General features: G+C 32.3%; 2 protein-coding genes across 2 annotated transcripts; both read left to right on the top strand.

Annotated features, from left to right (window-relative positions):
- Positions 1–9,362: 9,362 nt before the first annotated feature.
- Positions 9,363–12,141, top strand: LOC113369623. Its single transcript, XM_026610256.1, has 3 exons — positions 9,363–9,893; positions 10,028–10,526; positions 10,673–12,141. Exons 1-3 carry the CDS (start codon positions 9,375–9,377, stop codon positions 12,139–12,141), a joined length of 2,487 nt encoding a protein of 828 aa, XP_026466041.1. The 5' UTR covers positions 9,363–9,374.
- Positions 12,142–13,038: 897 nt separating this feature from the next.
- On the top strand, positions 13,039–14,031 carry LOC113369622 (ATP-dependent DNA helicase pif1-like). The gene has a single exon (XM_026610255.1). It carries the CDS (start codon positions 13,039–13,041, stop codon positions 14,029–14,031), a length of 993 nt encoding a protein of 330 aa, XP_026466040.1.
- The last annotated feature ends 5,948 nt before the right edge of the window (positions 14,032–19,979 follow it).

Here is a 19,979-nt window from a genome sequence, read left to right as displayed (position 1 = left end):
CCAGACCCAAATGTGATAATGAATTACCCAAGCGGTTCAAATATAGACCTTGAAGTAATGAAAAAATATTTCAGACACAATCACTCCTTCAACTTCTACTGAATATAATCATTCTAGCAAACCAAATGAAAATAACGGCTGGACCACAGTTCGGTCAAGACAAAAGCATCATAAAGACAATTCTACAAAGTCTAATAACAAAACCTCTAACCAGTACTGGTTAAGTCCAATAAATAATTACTATGACGTATTGAATACACTACCTACGGATCCAAAACCGAAATATCACCCCCAACTCCACCTATTCATAAACCACCAGAAATCTTCACCATAGTACCGACATAGATGAATTAATTAAAGAAATCGCCACACATAAACATAATGTAGTCAACTTATTCAACATTAAACATCGGGTCACAAAGCTCCTCTCCATCTCTTTTTACTCGAAATTTAACAACAAGATAATAACAAAGACATATTTAATATTGAGTATCTCAATAGAGTTAAAGTGGTTATAGAGCCTAAAATACCAACAAAAGAGGTTGCCCAATGCTCTAGATGCAAACAATATGGCACACCAAATATTACTGTAATCATATACCACGTTGCATTAAATGCGCCAACAAGCATCTTTCACGTGATTGCCTTTGGCGCGATCTTATTTGATATATAAATTATAGTTAAGTATTTTTTATCAAAAATGTACAGAAAATGCATGTATATTATTGATAATGCCTGATAATTCCTTCCATGGCATGTTTTAGTCCCATGTTATTACATGCAGACGTATGCATCATTTGATTGCTACCATATTGATACCTTCTTTCATATTAAAATAATCAATTATTTATCTATTATATAATAATTATTTAATATGTTTCACTTCTTAATTGTTTTTATGTGGTTGCAATCGCAATTTCGCAAGAACCCCAACTTGCTATTATTATATCATCAGTCGTTATTAGTATTGAACATCATCTTTTAGTTATTGCTGATCATTAGGTGAATTATTAATTTAATATATATATATATTATAATATTAATATACAGAATATATAAAATTGAATTTATAACTGCCGTGGTATAATCAATAACAGTGCTCTTTCTTTAATTCAATAGTCCATTATCTTTTCTTAAAAAACGTAATAATTTTCCATTATATTTATAACTTCACTATCGCCATAATCTATTGTTTATTTTTGTTAATATTGCCAAATTTGTTAGCATACAACAATTAAAATTTCGGCACAATTGCTATACACATTTTAACAAATTTTACATATACAAAGACCCACAATACTGATTTCAAAAAAAATCTATATTCAAGAAAACTACCAACACTTTACCATTACAATACCTAATTTTGGCAAACTGTACTCGAACTGATTTACCAACGCACACATTTTATGAATTTATTTTTGCTCAACAAGAAACTCATGAACAAATAAAATTATATATGTTCACATAATGGCACATGTTAGTAAGTAACATAAGATTTATAAATTAATACAAAAAATTTAACTCTTCAACGATTTTTCAACATAACACGGGATATGCTTTTTGTTGTATATGCTATGCAAACCTTACCAATATACAATATTATTTAAATTTATAATATATTTTACAAGGCAGCTCTTTCAGGTTATGTTTCTATCTTATATTTTCGGGCACATGATTTGTCACCTCCTCAGAAATTGAATCTTTCCTTTGTAACTCGCAACAAAATTCGGGTATTATAGATTAAAAAAAAATGTACGCAGTGCAGTTTTCGAAAATAAATATTTACATTTTGCTAATAATACCAGAGCCACTCCATACCGATTATACAAAATACGTAACATCGTAGTAGAAATTGTGCATACTTGTAAAAGTTCAGTTAGACTTGGACCAAAAATGGTCATCAATGAGAGTATGGTTCCGTGAAGAGGGCGTCTAGGTTTCCGTCAATATATACCAGGCGACACAAGTTTGGCATAAAATTGAACAAATTATGTTTACTAGAAGGCTACACATAATATGTCGAAATTTATGCCGGTAAACAGTAATCAAAATATGTCATTCTCAAGATGTGGTAATGAAACTACGTAATGGTTCGTTATTTGAGGGGCGCACACTATTTATTGATAGTTTTTACACTAGTGTCGCTTTAGGTCAACATCTATTGGATAATACAACAGTTATGTGTGGTACAGTAAAAATTACCAGAAAAAACTTGCCATGCTAGGCTAAACACAAAACAAAACATGGTGAATCGATAAGCTTGGAAAATCGCAGCAAAATAAAAAAAATAAATGAACAGATAAAATACCAGTATGCATGCTGACAACTTCGAACGATCATCAATGTGAATTTATACAAGCAACAAATGGTAAAATAAAGCCCGACCTGTAAAAGTATCAATGCGGAATGTTTATAAATAAAATTATGATTAGAGAAATGTATAAACATGAAGTTTCGGATAATATGTTTTTCTTATAAATTAATAAATATTTTGAAAAAATCTTTAACGAAGAAAATATCACATATTTGTATAATATGAATACTCCATAAAAAATTTAAACAAAATGTTTATTTTCTGTAAATAAACTAACACCAAGTTATATCACATTGACATAAAAGAATATTCATTTATATAAGTTTTAATGTCTAAAATGTAATAGTGAATATCGGCCCATGTAAAGTTTTACAACCAGCGAGAGTGGCTGGAAAATTGTATTAAATAAAAAGGATGAAAGCTCTTTACATTACTGTATAGAATTCTATATGTAAAATTGTATATTTCACACGAAGTATAGGGTTCTTGTATGCGGGGTCTTCATCACTTCCATTAGTACTACTAATGGACCTACTCGACTTCTCAGCTATGGAATTCTCAACTTCATTATTAGATAACGTAGAAAGTTCTTCTTGGCTTCATTAGAAATTGCACGCTGCCTACTTGCACTTATGTTAAGAAAATGCTTACCTCCTTCGCGTTTCTTCCGGATAGGCGCCATTTTAACACTTTAAAAAAAAAAATTAAACGTAATGCCTCGAATAAACTGATGTTTTTGGCTTGAGATCTAATTCCAAAAGAAAGAGTTAAAATTGCTTTTCAATTAATCAACGCCATATTTATTATTTGGTATTCCCGTAAATGTGTTTTTGCATTTGACAATCACAGTATGATGGCGGGACTTTTGAAAGCAAGTAAACGGAAGTTCGATTTTCTTCTAGAAATTGTTGCTAATTCTAGTTTTGGTTTATTTGAAAATAAAATATATATATTTCAAAATATATTTTATTATGTGTTATTGCAAAATTAAAACAAAGGATAAATTTATAACATTATAATAAAATGTATGAAGTGAAGTTTGCGATATATACCGGAAAGTTAGATGGCGTTAGTTAAGTTTAAAGACTTGTTAGTAAACAAAAAGTGGGGCTAAACATGGAGTGTCGTATAATAATAATAAATGTGCTTTTTGTGAAGTTTATTTTGTGTTTGTTGTCACGAAGGTGTAAGGGTTGTTATTTGCTATATTGTAAGTTATTCGTCAAACTCGAAGAAAATGGCTCCGCCGTAAGTAAATCATTTATTTATTGATATATTGAACTACTTCATGTTCACTGGGCAATGCTTTTTGTAGCATTATGAAACCATATGCCGTGGTGTACATGGGTAAACATCCTTCGGAGATACCGACTAATTGGTCGATAATCGAGGGTAATGATACCGATTGTATTAAGAAAGCGTGGTGGCCACCTAGGCGCATAAAAAATGTTTCCTTGCTCATGAAGCGAAGGGCTGCAGTACATCCGGATTGGAAAGACAGAGCGGTGAAATTCCATGGTTTTTATGGTAATGATAATGTTTTGAATATGCTCCGAAGTGTTTAGTGGTAATGTTACAAATATTTGTTTCAGATACATATGAATCAGCGAGGAGACATGCGAAGGACTGGATTATACGTCAAATGAAGAAATTGAGAAAAAATTGGGTGGATAGAACAGAGAAAAAGAAAGGTGGTTGCTTGTTCTTCGGATATCAATGATTCCGATTATGAAGGTATTACACTAACAATGATATTTAACTAACATTGTCAATTCAATAAATTAATTATTATCTATTTGTAGATGATTGTGCCAGTGATGGTTTCAATTTAAATTTGTTAAACAAAATTCCGGAGTCAGTGTGCCAGGTAAAGTAAACATTAAATTTTCAAATGCAATCAAAATATAAATTTCTAATTATTTACTGCTCCAAACAGCATTCTGCAAGGAGGAATCCTTCAGGATCTACGGGGCAAGAGGATTTAGTGTGTGCCGAGGAGGAGGATTTGGCGTATGCTGAGGAGGAGGATTTGGCGTATGCTGAGGAGGAGTATTTGATGTATGTGGAGGAGCAGCCTTTAGGGTCTGCGGGGCAGGAGGCTTTGGGTTTACAGGGCAGGAGGCAGATATCACTATGGCTGTTGGATCTGGAGGCGAGGAGAAAGACCTCCATAGAGAAGAGGGAGCATCAGTGGAGCCGGTGGGGAACACAAATTTCCCAGCTAGAAATGGTGGTTAGTTTAATATCGCACATTTGATATATATATATATAGATATATATAATATAATATATATATATATATATATATATATATATATATATAAAATATATAATAAACTGATATTACAGAATAATAATACAATGTTGATGATGATAGACAAGGGCATGACCCTGATGAAACTATCTTGAATTTTAAGCTGTGTCTTAAAAAGCATGAAACAAGACAAGAACATCATATCTTTTGATCCGACAAAAGATAATGAACTTAATAATTTTTGCCAGTCAAAAGTATCGGAGAATTAAAGTCGCTAGAGGAGCGGCTTAAAACCGATTTTAAATTATGCACAGAATTTGTAAGTGTTATACTTACTATAAATGCCTACTTCTTATGTCCATATTATTGCTTATATTAATTTAATGTTAATGATTATTTCAGAAATACCCTTATATTGAGACCAGGGGGAGACCCTGCTAAACGCATAATTAGTTTTTGTAGGAAAACTTTTACCAATGAAGTTGGCATGAAGTGTTCATGGTTTGGCTATAAAAATAATATGCCACTTCATGAAACAAGAATAATTGTATTACTTAGAGGTAAGTAATTACCTTTCTCTATATATATCATCATGATCATTATAATAACTTATATTTGAAACAAATGTTCTATTTGAGATCTACCCCAAAGTATCATAGGAAGTTTTGAAACATTATGTATCTACTGGTTAAGATATGCCCGCCAAAGATATGAGAGGTCTTTACTACCGCGAAGAAAAAATATTTTATTAGATGTATAAAACATTTAAATATATATATATATATATATATATATATCTATATATATATAATATATACAAAATTATTAATCTACTCGTTATATTGCATTACAGATTTTATTATTTTTCAGGTGTAACATTATCAGGTGTATGTTTTGATCATTATTCGTCACATGTTTCATAAATTTATCATATTCGATATTACTCCATGTACTAAATTGTTCAATATTACTCGATGTAAATCTAAATATCACTATTAATAATTAAGTTCTTTGTAAATTTATAACTAAATTCATAAATTGATATGGAAACTTTGTAAACAAAACAGAATTAAATAAAATAAAATTAAATTTATAACGATATTACATAAATATTTATTTTCTGAATAAATGGACTATTAGCCAATTAAATATTCTAAAGAATTAATTTATGCATGCACGGCTCCAGAAAAGAATATTGGATTAATGTACACAATTACGTTGTTTTCATGTTTTAGCAACATCAGTTCAATATGCGATTAAACGTGTTACAAAAATCGCAAATGTCGCGAAAAAAATCGCAAATGTAACATCACTTGGCGCTCGTTTAACGTTCTATGCAACAAAAACGACTTCGGCGTGGCGATATCTCACATCACAGGCGCGATGTTGTATCCATATTGTTTAGATGTAATTTTGTTTACTGGGTATGAATGATCTCATTGTATGCATAAACAAAATGAAGCCTGAAAAACCTTATTTCACATTTCGAACACATGCATCGGATATAGGAATATATGTTGAACACAATTTTCGGAGAAGAAGTGCAGATACAAACCACAACAAAGCCATAGCTTTCTTACATTGAACAATATAACTAACAATATAATAATTTGTTAATGATTAATTTTTGTTTATATGAATCAGTAGTATATTTAGTTACATATGATTTAGAAATTCTTTCCTCGTGGTTATTCCACGAAGAAGGTCAAGATTTTACATATTTTCCTAAGCCATTCGAATACAAGAAAACGCGTAAATGGGCTCGAGAATTTAAAAAGTCCATCCAAAAATTGGAAACACTATCCAGTTATCATGGTGGGTTATGCAAGTAAATAGTTACCTATTTTTTTAAATATTGGTTTTAATATGACTTCGATGTACAGTAATTTTAAATATATTTTCAAAAGATAATTTAAAACAAGGACGCCACCGAGTACGTAAATATTGTTCGACTTTGAAAGTAGAGTGGACCGAAGATGAAATAAGTGTTTCCAACAATATAGTTGAAATATTTGATGAGAGCAATATTTAAAAAGCTTTTCAAAACATACCAACAATGAACAAAAGAGGTAACTATAATCGAGTATTATTATATAATAATTTTGTAACTATATGATTCCATCTAAATTACAGAGATAAATACTATTACGAATATTAAAAGTCGATCGGACGGTTCATCGAAATGAGGAAACAGGTAAATAAGAAATATTGCCTAACAATTCTCTTCATATCGCATTAAATTCATTTGTTTGTAGATAAAATAGAAAAATATATAGATGAGAAGATGGACCAATTCTACAAAAAGCTTGAGAATAAATTAGAATTATGGTGTAAATATATAGTAAATCAAACAAATAAAAATGACGATTAGAATAGAGCTCGATGAACACCTTTTTGAACAATAGAATGTCATTGAAAAAGTATGAGGAATTCTTAGCTTTTGATGAGTTTGCGATTCTATTCACAAAATTAAACAGGATTAATTATAAGAGCCAGATTACTCCACTTGGATGAAAGCTGCTTGGGAGGGGTCTCAGAAAGAAGACGAGTGACTCGGTGCTTGCCCTCGAAGCAAGAATTGAGGCTATGAAAAGTAATGATTGTATTACATTATACTTATTTACTTTGTCCATCTTGCAAATTAAATTTTTATTGCTTTTATTGCAGCACCGAAAGAAGAGAAGAGCAGAAAAGAGACTGCGAGAACAAAATGAAGAGATAGAGCCAATGACAAAATGAAATGTAATAATAATGATTTTAGCCTTTTTTAACTATAAATAATTTTTAAATTGTTTTTTATTATAGCTCCTCTAAGCAATAGGAAGAAGGAGGCGTTTCTAAATATAGAAATAGCTGAGGAAGATGTTAGTTCTGCCAAACGTAATTTAATACTTAAGCTTAGATACTCATGTTAGTATATTAAGTATGTTGATTGTAATAACAATTTTATTACAGAAAGAAGCTCTCTTCTGGAACTTTCTTTGAGAGGTGGAGTAGACACCAGAATAATAACTGGAGAGATTGGGCCAATTAAAAGTAATGATAATGACTTTAGATTTTATTAAGTATAAATATTTGTCAAATTTAATAGTAATTATTTTATCATAGCTTGTTTGAAGTTTTGTGGGAGCAGAACATGTTCAGAAGCGTGTTGGTGCTACAAAAGTAATTTAGTACTTAAGTTTGTTCTCATGTTAGTAAATTAAATATGTTGATTGTAATTATAACAATTTTATTACAGAAATAATGTATTTTATGGTGGATGCCTTTTACACTCTTCCAGATAAGTTATCATAATTTTCAATACAATATACATATTCTAATTTATTTCTTTTTAGCCTCTGTTGATCATAACTAAAAAGGATGATCATTATAAATCAGAGACCTAGGCAAGGCTTCGACACAGGCATCTTCCCTCAAAAAGAAAACAAATATATTTGATAAAAATTTTCCTTTGAGGACTGTCGAAGATGTCAAAGCCTTGGAAGAAAACCTAGGTGGAGAAAAATCAGAAGAGTTTAAAATTGATCTGGTACAAAATATATGAAATTATTTAATAAAATGCAATTACATTTAATCAAAGCATGTTTTTAATTTGCAGACCGAGTTTGTTATCAGAATTGGTGGGCGTGATCCCAAAGATCATATTGGGAACACATTGAGCAAAATGTTTACGGATAACCTAGCCATGAAATATTCATGGCTAAGTCGCAAGCAAACTTGCCCATGTACAACATCAAAATGATCGACATAATCAAAGGTAATAAATGCATTATAACAGCTTATATATTGTATGTATATTGAAATGTAGTGTATTTATGATTTAATTGTTAAAGGTGTATTTGTGACCAAATACTGCTTTGGCGGAAAGTGAATTTGATAAAATAACCAGTGAGTGGCTGCGGTTCGCCAGGCAGAGGCACGAGAGAGCTCTGAAAAAACTAAACTCAATGAATTTAAATCAAGATAAAAACATACTTGAAATATAATTTATAACTTTTTTATTTTATATTTTTATTTTATTTTTGTGAAATAAATTTTGTTGCTTGAAATATTTGTTGCTATATTTATTATAAAATAAGTCACTGTTGTGTTTAGTACAAAATATTTGTTACTGTTCTGTTTAGTACAAAATATTTGTTGCTATTTGTTATAAAATACTTGTTACTGTTTTATTTAGTTCAAAATATTTGTAGCGATTTGTTTGTAATAAAATACTTATAAGTATTATAATAATATTATTATTATACAAAAAGCAACAAATATTTTGAACTAAACAAAACAGTAATAAGTATTTTATAACAAATAGCAACAAATATTTTGATTCGATCGATAGACGTTGATGAGTGAACATCAATATATAAAATAATAAAATATGTGGTTTCTCGTCTTTGACGGATGACAGTTCCTTCAGCGCAGCCATCTATATATAAAAGAGGATCGCCTTATGTGCTACCACTTATAACTCACGAACGGCTGAACCGATTTAGATGAAAATTGGCAGGGAGGTAGTTTAGAGTCAGGAGAAGGACATAGGATACTTTTTATCCCTTTATTTCATTCTAATTGAAAATTAATTATTTATAAACTATCCATGTAGTTTATTCAATCTATGATACTATCAATGATTTCATCCATGACATTTGCATTCGATTGTCAAATGTCATTCGGGTTTCTAACCTCTATTACCTCATGTTGAATATTAGTTAGTGAATGAATATTAGTTCTTGGTTTTATATATATATATATATATATATATATATATATATATATATATAAATAAGGTGAAGTGAAGTTTCATTAATAATGCCGCGACCAAGACGATCGAATCTTTCCCGACAAAGCAGTAATGCAAGAAGACTGCAAAATACTGTAAATGCAAGAACTGAAGAACAAGAAAGAATTGCACGTGAACAGCAACGCGAAAGAATGGCTCGACTTCGTGCTCGAGGTAACAACATAGATCAACAAATAGTTAACTTGCGATGCAGAAGAAGAAATTTGAATCGAGAAGCATTTCAATACGATTGCAGCTATGATTATAGCTTGCATCCTAGCGTCTGCATTGGCAAAATGGACGTAGTTTGCAAGTATTGTGGTGCATTGAAGTTTTCCCAAGAAACGCCTGGATTATGCTGCCTTAATGGTAAAGTCAAATTGCCATCGTTGACTCCGCCACCTGAACCATTGTATTCATTGCTTTGTGGCGAAACACAAGAATCACGCCACTTTCTTGCTAATACTCAAAAATACAATGGTTGTTTCCAAATGACGTCATTTGGAGCAGATATTATCGAAGAACGAGGATTTAATCCGACATTTAAGGTACTTATTTTTGTACCTATATAGAATGTAGTTAAAGAATAACTTACTTCATCTATTAGCAAATTCTTAACTTTTTCTCCCACCGAAAAAAGATTTTATAACACAGTTAATACTGTCGGGTTTTTATTTTGTAGATACAAGGACAAATTCATCATCGAATTGGATCATTACTACCTTTTGAAGATACACAGAATAAATTTTTACAAATATATTTCATGGGCAACAGGGAAGAACAACTTGATCGACGACTAGAGATCAATGCAGGAATGAAGCGAGCAATTCTTCAAGACTTACAGTGTCTGCTTCATGAACATCATGCGTTGGTCTGGTTGTTTAAGAGTGCTTTAGAGCTCATGCCAAGCGATGACTATAAAGTTGTCATCAGAGCAGATAAACGACCATCTGGAACACACGAAAGGACATTTAATGCTCCAATAGTAGACGAAGTTGCCATCCTGATTGTTGGTGAACAATTGGAAAAACGCGATATTGTGCTTTCACGTCGCGACACTGGGCAACTGCAACAAATATCTGAAACACATCGATCATATGACTCATTGCAATACCCGCTGATGTTTTGGCAAGGAGAAGATGGATATTATTTTAATATTAAAATGAAAAATCCATTGAATGGTGAGAATCAGTATCATAATTTATTTCATTTATTTGTGAAAGACTCCGCTTTAAAATAAAGCTTTTTTAAAAAATAATCAATGTCTGTATTGTTTGCCTTTAAAATTTGCCTATAAAATGAATAATTTTCAAATTTTAAATTTCAGGCGAAGAAACTACAAAGAATGTTAGCTCAATGAATTATTACGCATATCGTTTGATGATTCGTCATAATGCTGACAACTATTTGCTGCGGTTTCGTCGATTGTTTCAGCAATATTGCGTTGACATGTATGTAAAAATAGAAACGGAACGCTTAAATTTCATTAGGTTCAACCAAGCCAAACTGCGTTCTGAGGAGTACATCCATTTACGTGATGCAGTTAGTACTGAAGGAAATGCAGCTAATATTGGCCGATTAACTATTCTGCCGGCGACATACATTGGTAGCCCACGACATATGCATGAATATGCACAAGATGCAATGACATATGTTCGTCATTACGGTCGACCAGATCTTTTCATAACTTTTACCTGCAACCCAAAATGGATAGAAATTACTGAATTGCTGCTTCCCGGACAAACATCAAGTGATAGGCACGACATTACAGCACGTATATTCAGGCAAAAAATTCGGTCCCTGATAAACTTTATTGTTAAAGAGCGCGTCTTTGGAGAAACTCGATGCTGGATGTATTCAATCGAATGGCAAAAGCGAGGCTTGCCACACGCACACATTCTTATTTGGTTAGTGGAAAGAATTCAGCCTGACCAAATAGATGATATCATATGTGCCGAGATTCCTGATTATGAAGTCGATCCAGACCTACATGATGTTGTTACTTCTAATATGATTCATGGACCGTGTGGTGCCATCAATCCCCAATCACCTTGCATGGTCGATGGAAAGTGCTCTAAACGATATCCACGGAAATTAACAGCGGAGACTGTCACTGGCAATGATGGTTATCCGCTGTATCGTCGTCGATCACCAGATGACAACGGTCAAACTGTCACAACGAAAGTGAAAAGAATGGATTTCGTTGTTGACAACAGTTGGATTGTTCCATATTCGCCACTCATTTCTAAAACGTTCAAGACGCATTGCAACATTGAATACTGTAATTCAGTTAAGTCCATCAAATATATTTGCAAATATGTCACGAAAGGCAGTGATATGGCTGTTTTTGGATTGCAATCCTCGAATGACAACGATGAAATTTCACGCTATCAAGTTGGTCGTTATGTGAACTGTAATGAAGCGATTTGGCGTATATTCGCATTTCCCATTCACGAACGTCATCCTACTGTTATGCATTTGGCGGTGCATCTGGAGAATGGTCAACGAGTATATTTTACGGCTTCAAATGCTATGCAACGTGCTGAAACACCTCCAGCAACTACATTAACCAGTTTTTTTGCAATTTGTCAAAGAGATCAGTTTGCACAAACTTTGCTTTACTCGGAGATGCCACGTTATTATACTTGGAATGCTTTATCGAAGAATTTTCAAAGACGGAAGAAAGGCAATGCGGTTCCTGGGTATCCAGATGTGCGTTCTACTGAAGCTCTTGGTCGAATGTATACAGTTCATCCAAAGAATATTGAATGTTTTATTTGCGGCTGTTGCTGGTAAATGTGCGTGGGCCAACGTCATTTGAGTCACTACGAACTGTTAATCATGTAATATTTCCAACATATCATGCTGCATGTGAGGAATTGAAATTATTAGAAAACGATAGTCATTGGGATACGACAATCGCTGAAGCCATTATCTCTGCATCTCCAAGCCAGATACGCACATTATTCGCTATAATTATTTCGACATGTTTTCCATCAAATCCATGTAACCTGTGGCACAAATACAAGGACAATATGTCAGAAGATATTTTACATCAAATTCGTGTTAGTTCTAGAAATTTCGATATTGAGATGAATGAGGAAGTACACAATCGTGCTTTACTCTTGATCGAAGATATCTGTTACCTCATGTGCGGTAATTTATTAATCAGGTTAGGCATGCCAGCACCATGTCGTGAAATGAATGACACATTTAAACGAGAATTGGAACGGGAACGTGAATATGACCACCAGGAATTAGATTTAGTAGTTCAAACAAATGTTCCCCTGTTGAATTGCCAACAAAAGGAAGTTTATGATACTTTAATGAAGGCAATCGATGATGAAAATGGTGGTTTATATTTTCTAGATGCTCCTGGTGGAACTGGCAAGACATTCCTCATGTCATTAGTTTTAGCAAGTGTTCGGGCGAGATCAAACATAGCGGTTGCAGTTGCTTCTTCTGGAATAGCAGCCACATTGTTAGAAGGATGCCGTACGGCTCATTCTGCATTCAAATTACCGTTAAATCTTCAAACTATTGAAGAACCAACGTGTAATATTGCAAAAACTCAGCAATGGCCAAAGTTTTAGCGGTATCGAAAATCATCATCTGGGACGAATGCACAATGGCGCATAAACGTGCATTAGAAGCACTTAACCGAACATTAAAAGATTTACGCAATGACTCAAGATGTTTCGGAGGAGCAATGATTTTACTGTCTGGCGATTTCCGCCAAATACTGCCAGTAATTCCAAGATCTACAGCTGCCGACGAAATAAACGCTTGCCTCAAATCGTCAAATCTATGCGCTATGTGAAGAAACTGCAACTGACAACAAACATGAGAGTTACATTGCTTAATGATACATCTGCTGAAGTTTTCTCGAAGCAATTGCTGAGTATCGGTAATGGTCAAGTACCTGTCGATGAATCGAGCGGATTAATATCATTTTCAAACAATTTTTGTAATTTTGTCTCATCAAAAGACGAACTTATCAACAATGTATTTCCAGAAATTGTTTCTAATAGCAAAAATAATGAATGGTTGCGTGAGCGGGCAATTTTAGCAGCAAAGAATAAAGATGTAGATGACCTAAACCACATAATTCAAAATAAAATAATTGGAACAATGCTTTCATTCAAATCTATTGATTGCGTCACAAATGAAGATGAAGCCACCAACTATCCAATTGAATTTTTAAATTCTTTGGACGTGCCTGGCTTACCACCGCACAATTTACTCCTAAAGGTTGGCTCCGTAGTAATAATGCTTAGGAACATAAACCAACCAAAACTGTGCAACGGTACGCGTTTGGTGGTTACAAAATTGATGAACAATGTAATTTACGCTACCATAATGATAGGAAAATTTAAAGGTGAGGAAGTTCTCATTCCGAGAATACCGATGATCCCAACCGATCTGCCGTTTGAATTCAAAAGAATTCAATTTCCAATACGTCTCGCATTTGCCATGACCATCAACAAATCACAAGGGCAATCCTTAAAAGTTTGTGGTTTGAATTTGGAACATTCATGTTTTTCCCATGGTCAACTATATGTGGCATGTTCACGGGTCGGAAAACCATCTGCGTTGTTTGTTTTTGCGCCTGATAACAAAACAAAAAATGTTGTGTATAAGAAGGTACTTCAATCAAGAGGCACTAAAATGAATAAATCATTATGAATGATTAATGTTGCTATTTTATTTCTATTTTTATTTTTTCCATTAAAAAAAAAGCTTATTTATTGCCATTATGGCGGAACAAGTTCGCCGGGTCAGCTAGTAGTTTAAATAAATTAAATCTCATGTAACTTATGCATGGTTAATTCCATATATGGTTTCCCGCATTAGCAGAAGACAGTGCCTCCAGCCCAGCCATATGTTTAATAAATAAACTAATTTGTGTGATCAGAGTGAAAGTGAAATAAAAGTGAAAAGTGAAGTGAATAAGTGTGATTTTGCGATGATCAACTGAAATACTCAACCACAGGATTTTAGTATATTATCACAAAATGGGGTGCACTAAAAAGTACCAATTCGATGAGAGAATTTACACTATTGAAGAACTTCGGCAAATGCTAAATTCTAACATCGACGACATAACCGGAGTGAAACTTTCAAACAGATTTGAACCACTATCAAGCACAGACATGGATACGGAACCCGATTAGTTGATGCAACCTAAAATAAAATGTGTTAAATGTAAAAAAGACCACGAACCAGAAAAATGCAGCAAGCCAAAAGAAGAAAAACCACAATGTGTAAACTGCGAGAATCTGCACCCCGCAAACTACAGAAAATGCCCCTTTCTAATTGAATTCAGAAACAAGATACGAAACAAACTTGCTAATCAAAACAAAATGGCTGACGCACGTCCTCCGCCGAAACAAACCAAATCTTATAACGAACTATTAAAGAGACGACGAATAAAAACAATACTATTGAAGAACAACAAGAAAACTCATCGTCCACAAAAAACGACATTTTTAATACCATGAAACAAATTCAGAATTTACTTACAAAATTCGACTTAAGTGAAATAATTAGCATTATTCAAAAGTTTTTACCAAAATTTATGAACGCCAAAAAATATTACTGACTTTATAATAATAGGTATAGAATTCTTCAACACAACATTTAAATAAATGGCTAAGATACACGCATGATGTTCTTACTCATAAAAACTGAGGACTAACAAAAGATTACTCCCAAATTTCTAAACTTCAGAAGTTTGAGAAATATAAACAAATCGAAAATATTAGAAATGGTTTTATGAATCAGGAATATATAGTAAAAATGAATAATAGAAGACAGTAATACCACGTATTACAAATGTAATACATATTGTCAAGGCATACTACGGATAAATAATAACCGTGATGTTGCAACAACATTCTATAAAAATCCCTGCCAAAATCCCCGCTGTGACAATAAACCAATGTGGTGTAGATGTTAAAAATATATCACGAGATTGATATCACCTTATGATAATAAACTATCATTGTGGCGACATTCGTTTAAAATTGCAATCGTGACATGCCGATCAACTGTCTTCGTATTTTTTTTTTATTTATTTGAATAAAAATATAAATTTTATACATCTCAGGCAGACTGAAATGTCTGGTATGAGAGATCGTACTAATATTTATACAATATATATATGTATATATATATATATATATATATATATATATATATATGTATATGTATAATGTATAATGTAAAAATGTTCAGTTTTCAATCGTAATACACACATATGTATAAAAAACACACAAATATATATGTATATGATATTACAACTAGTTGAAAACGAAACTTCGTTCGTTCATAAAATACTGAACTTTCCCTAGACGCTACTAGTGCTACATAGTAACGTCTTTTTTGCTAAGCTTTTCTGCACTTTATTTAAACATTTTGGAAAAAATTTCTTCTTAACCTCTCTTTCTATCTGATACCGCCTACTAGGAGTTAAATCCAAGAAACGCTTACGTCCTTCGCGTGATTTCTTCGTAGGCGCCATTTTAATAGATAAACGAAATTAAACTATACTTAAGTATTAACCTTTCAAGCAAGAGCCAATATCGCGAAAAAAAAACATTTGCAAAAATCTATTTCATTTATTCATGGCGGTATTGCCAAAGGCATATTAAATAAATATTAAAAAAGTATTGCCAAAAGTGTGCTTATGAATTGCTGCTTAAACTACATGATGGTGGGATGTTAGAATATGGTTAGAATAGAATACACAAAAACTATATATTTAATATAAAATATAATAATAAAATTATAATTTTGATAATATATTTTCAGTTATGTATATCTCTAATTGTATTTGCTAAATTGTATTTAATATCATGTTATTAAAATGAAAATCTGTATGAAGTGAAGTTTACAAAGTCATGCTCGTTGTAAGATGGTAACAGTGGATTTTACAAATCTTGTATTTCTTATGCCTATGGTGGCAAGACTTCTAAGAAAAGCAAAGCGTGCTTTTTAGGTTAATAATGGTGCGTCTAGTAAATAAGAATAATTTTTTGTTCATTTTCTGGTTATCATTGAAGCAGTGCAGAACAAGAGAAGATAAAATGGCCCCGTAAGTATATTCTGTAATCACAAATATAATTTGTTATTTATTGTTTTGTTAGAGCACTACGTGCTATTTGAAGGTTATCCGAAGTTCTTCCGGCCTTGCTGTTAGATTTTGGAATCACATTTTGTTTACAATTATTTAGTATATAAGAAGTAGTTAAGATTTAGTTAGCAGTCAGAAATCAGAAGTCAGGTGTCAAGTCAGGCTTACTGTTTAGATACTTAAAAAATGTAGTCTCTGATCATCGATAACCAAAAGGTTATCGAACAAATTATTTAATTGTAAAAATAGTAAACAATAAAAATATCAAGATCAACCAAGAACAAGTGTTTCTATATTATCATCCGCTCTGCTACAGCAACCAAATAACCTCCCATAATCACAGGAGTGATCCAAACAACCACACAATTACAGTTCAGTATACATACAATTTATATATTGGGCTTTGCTAATTTATTTACAGCATAATGAAAAGTTTTGCTGTTGTTCGGACGTCTAAGTACACAATGGAGGTTCCTTCCAAATGGTTGATAGTGGAAAATAATGATTCTGAAAATATAACTGAAGTGTGGTGGCCCCCTGTCCGTATGAAATATCGCATTTCGTCTTTAGCTGCGAAGCAAACGCCAGTGAACAAGTCGGAGTGGATTAGAAGAAAAATAACTTTTGTCGGGTTATATGGTGAGAAATAACTTTTAAATATGAAGTATTGAAGTGTAGGAAGCTTTATTAACTTCGATATTTGTTCTAGACACATATATGTCAGCAAGGAAGCACGCCGATGATTCGGAATATGCCTCGCAAAAGGAATTAGGCAAGGGGCATAGGAAAGAAAGGCTGCAGTCATATCTGAATCAGAAAGCGACACCTCTGATGGTGAAGGTAATAAATTACTACATTTTCAAATATATTTTATATAATATTTTTATATTATTATAATGTAAAGATGCAGCTGTAGCAGGGCTGCCTGACTTCGTTGACTGGAAGCTATTGAGGTCCAATTCCGGCCTCAACGTAAGAGGTCAGTTTATAAAAAAATCGTGATCATATAAAATATTATATATTTTTAAACAAATTTGTTCTTAATTCAGCTACTACGGGCGGATGTGTGGCTGAAAAGCTCAATCGCATGGAGTGGCTGAAGCTCCAATGCATGGAGTGGAAGCTGTTCCAAGCAGAGGACAGGAAGCTGCTTGCAATTGCCTTTTTTTTTAAAGAAGTACAGATGCTCAAAGAGCGTTTCTTGATTATTGAATGTGAGTAAATGTGACTCATTGTTTATGATGTTTTCCTAATATCCATTTCTGTTACAGCTCTCCTTAGAGTTGCCTTGCCAGGTATTGACTGCAAAATGGTTAGTATGAATAAAATAATGCAGGATTGGGGCAGACCAAGACAATCTGATTTGGCGGACTTATCAAAAACAAACACTTTTGATCCAATTCTTCCTCTCTCTGGTGTAGAGGACTTACATTCATTGGAGACGAGATTAAAAGATAGTGAAGAATTGTGTTCAGAATATGTAAGTTCTACTGCAAATTTATTAATGATTTCTGTGTGTGAATATGTATGTATGTACTCATGTTTTTATTCATGATTGTTTTAGAAAACATTTATCGCAAGGATTGGTGGGAAGACGGACGAAGTTCATTTGCTTGATGTCCTTAGAAGACTAATGAGAAATAATTTAGCTGTGAGATATTCCTGATATGGGCATAAGGGAAATATTCCATTGCATGAAAAACGTTTAATTACATTATTAGGAAGTGAGCATTCATATTGATATACTAGTTTGAATTTGATTAATTTCTAATATTATTGTTATTATATATAGGTGTTCTGAGAGTTGTTTACCTGAATTCACGGATAGTACATTTAAGAAAATGATATCAAATTGGTTGAGATATGCTCGCCAGAGGAATGCGGCGAGCAAAGCGAAGCCACCAAATGAACAGAATGATTCATGATAGATAAACTGTATATATGTTTATTCTTCTAATAAATTTGTCATATTATGTATTAATATTCTAATTCTTGTGTATTCATTATGTATTAAGTTTTACTGCAATAATACATGCTGCCTTTTTCAGTAATATATAATTATATATATATATATATATATATATATATATATATATATACTAGCTGACCCGACAGACGTTGTTCTGTACCCACGTCTACAATTTTTCAATATTTTATACTAATATTTACTGCATAGTTAAAAATAATAATTACTGTTTTTTGAATTACTATCTACACCAATATATGAGTGATGTTGAATGTAGAACTGCTTCAAATAAATGATTGTTCTCAATTCCCACAGTTAACACTTTAATTATTCATTTAACAAATATTAAAAAAATTCAATAAAATTGTATATTAAAAATTATACACTGCGATTTATAGAACAAATTTATTTCCAATAGCTCAATTTATTTCATTGCATTTAAGGGTTATATAGTATTTTTAGTCATACCTGTAGATGTGGATGTATAAATGAATGATTTTTTGTTTATTCACGACTAAAACATTGATTTTCGATATTTAACACAATAAAAATGATCGTCTGCTTTTGTGATTAATGGTCATAGCATAAGATACACGTGTTGAAATCTTTTAAAAAGTACAACAAATTCAGGAAGAATTAATATATAGCATTCGCGACAAAGGTGCAATAATACCTTTTATTTTCTACCCAAAATAATTGCTTCAATAATGTTGCCTATAATTTTTATAATTTCGTACTATATTTTAACTGGCTTTTAGTAATTTTAATATCTAAATTACATTTTTTAACTTCCCGTAGGGTAAGTTATTGTAATGGGCCGAAAATCGGAATTGAAAATTTTTGCATTTCTCGACGTTTTGAAGGTTTCTGAACGTTTTGGCATACCTCAGAAAAAATGGATGTGTGTGTGTGTGTGTGTGTGTGTGTATGTATGTATGGATACAAATTTCCAGTCACGTTTTAGGGCGCACGGATCAACCGATTTGAATGGTTCAAAAAACATTCGATTCCTATTGATAGGGAAAAGAGCTGATTAGTTTTTAGCAAAGGCAGGTCCAGCCGTTTCGGAGATACGGAGCAAAGAGTGCAGAAAATAGAAATCGAATTTTTGAGAGAACGGAGTATCCGATTTGAATGATCTAAAAAACATTCAATTAGTAATGATAGGGAGAAGGGTTTATTAGTTTTTGGCAAAGGCAGGCCCAGCCATTTCGAAGATACGGAGCTAAATATGTAAAAAATGACAGTTTTTGAGAGAACTAAGCGTCCGATTTAAATGATTCAAAGAACTTTCTGCTTGTCTTAACAAAATTTTTTTTTTTTAGTTTTTCAGATTTTATTTTATTATTTTATATTAGACAATGATACAATATTTATAATAATCTATTTGAAAACATTCAGTATTCAACGGGAAGTTTCAGCAATTTGCCTTAAGGCACGATGCCATAATTGCCTCAAGACAGAATTCCACTTACAGCTAGTTTCTCCAATAAATCAATATACATTATTGCTTAAGTTTATATTTGAAGTGAA

Source organism: Ctenocephalides felis, unplaced genomic scaffold (assembly GCF_003426905.1).
Source record: "Ctenocephalides felis isolate EL2017-DRISC unplaced genomic scaffold, ASM342690v1 CF-g0.4_SCAFFOLD_01409, whole genome shotgun sequence".
Lineage (NCBI taxonomy): Eukaryota > Metazoa > Arthropoda > Insecta > Siphonaptera > Pulicidae > Ctenocephalides > Ctenocephalides felis.
The sequence above is the reverse complement of the archived record's forward strand: the minus strand, read 5'-3'. Positions and strand labels throughout refer to the sequence as shown.

What these genes read in the sequence shown, in the direction of transcription:
- LOC113369623 (XM_026610256.1), top strand. Translation starts at nt 9,375, where the DNA reads ATGCCGCGACCAAGACGATCGAATCTTTCCCGACAAAGCAGTAATGCA. An exon ending in GATTTAATCCGACATTTAAG is followed by an intron (nt 9,894 to 10,027) that starts GTACTTATTTTT and finishes TTTATTTTGTAG; the next exon opens with ATACAAGGACAAATTCATCA. An exon ending in AATGAAAAATCCATTGAATG is followed by an intron (nt 10,527 to 10,672) that starts GTGAGAATCAGT and finishes TTTAAATTTCAG; the next exon opens with GCGAAGAAACTACAAAGAAT.
- LOC113369622 (XM_026610255.1), top strand. Translation starts at nt 13,039, where the DNA reads ATGTTTCGGAGGAGCAATGATTTTACTGTCTGGCGATTTCCGCCAAAT.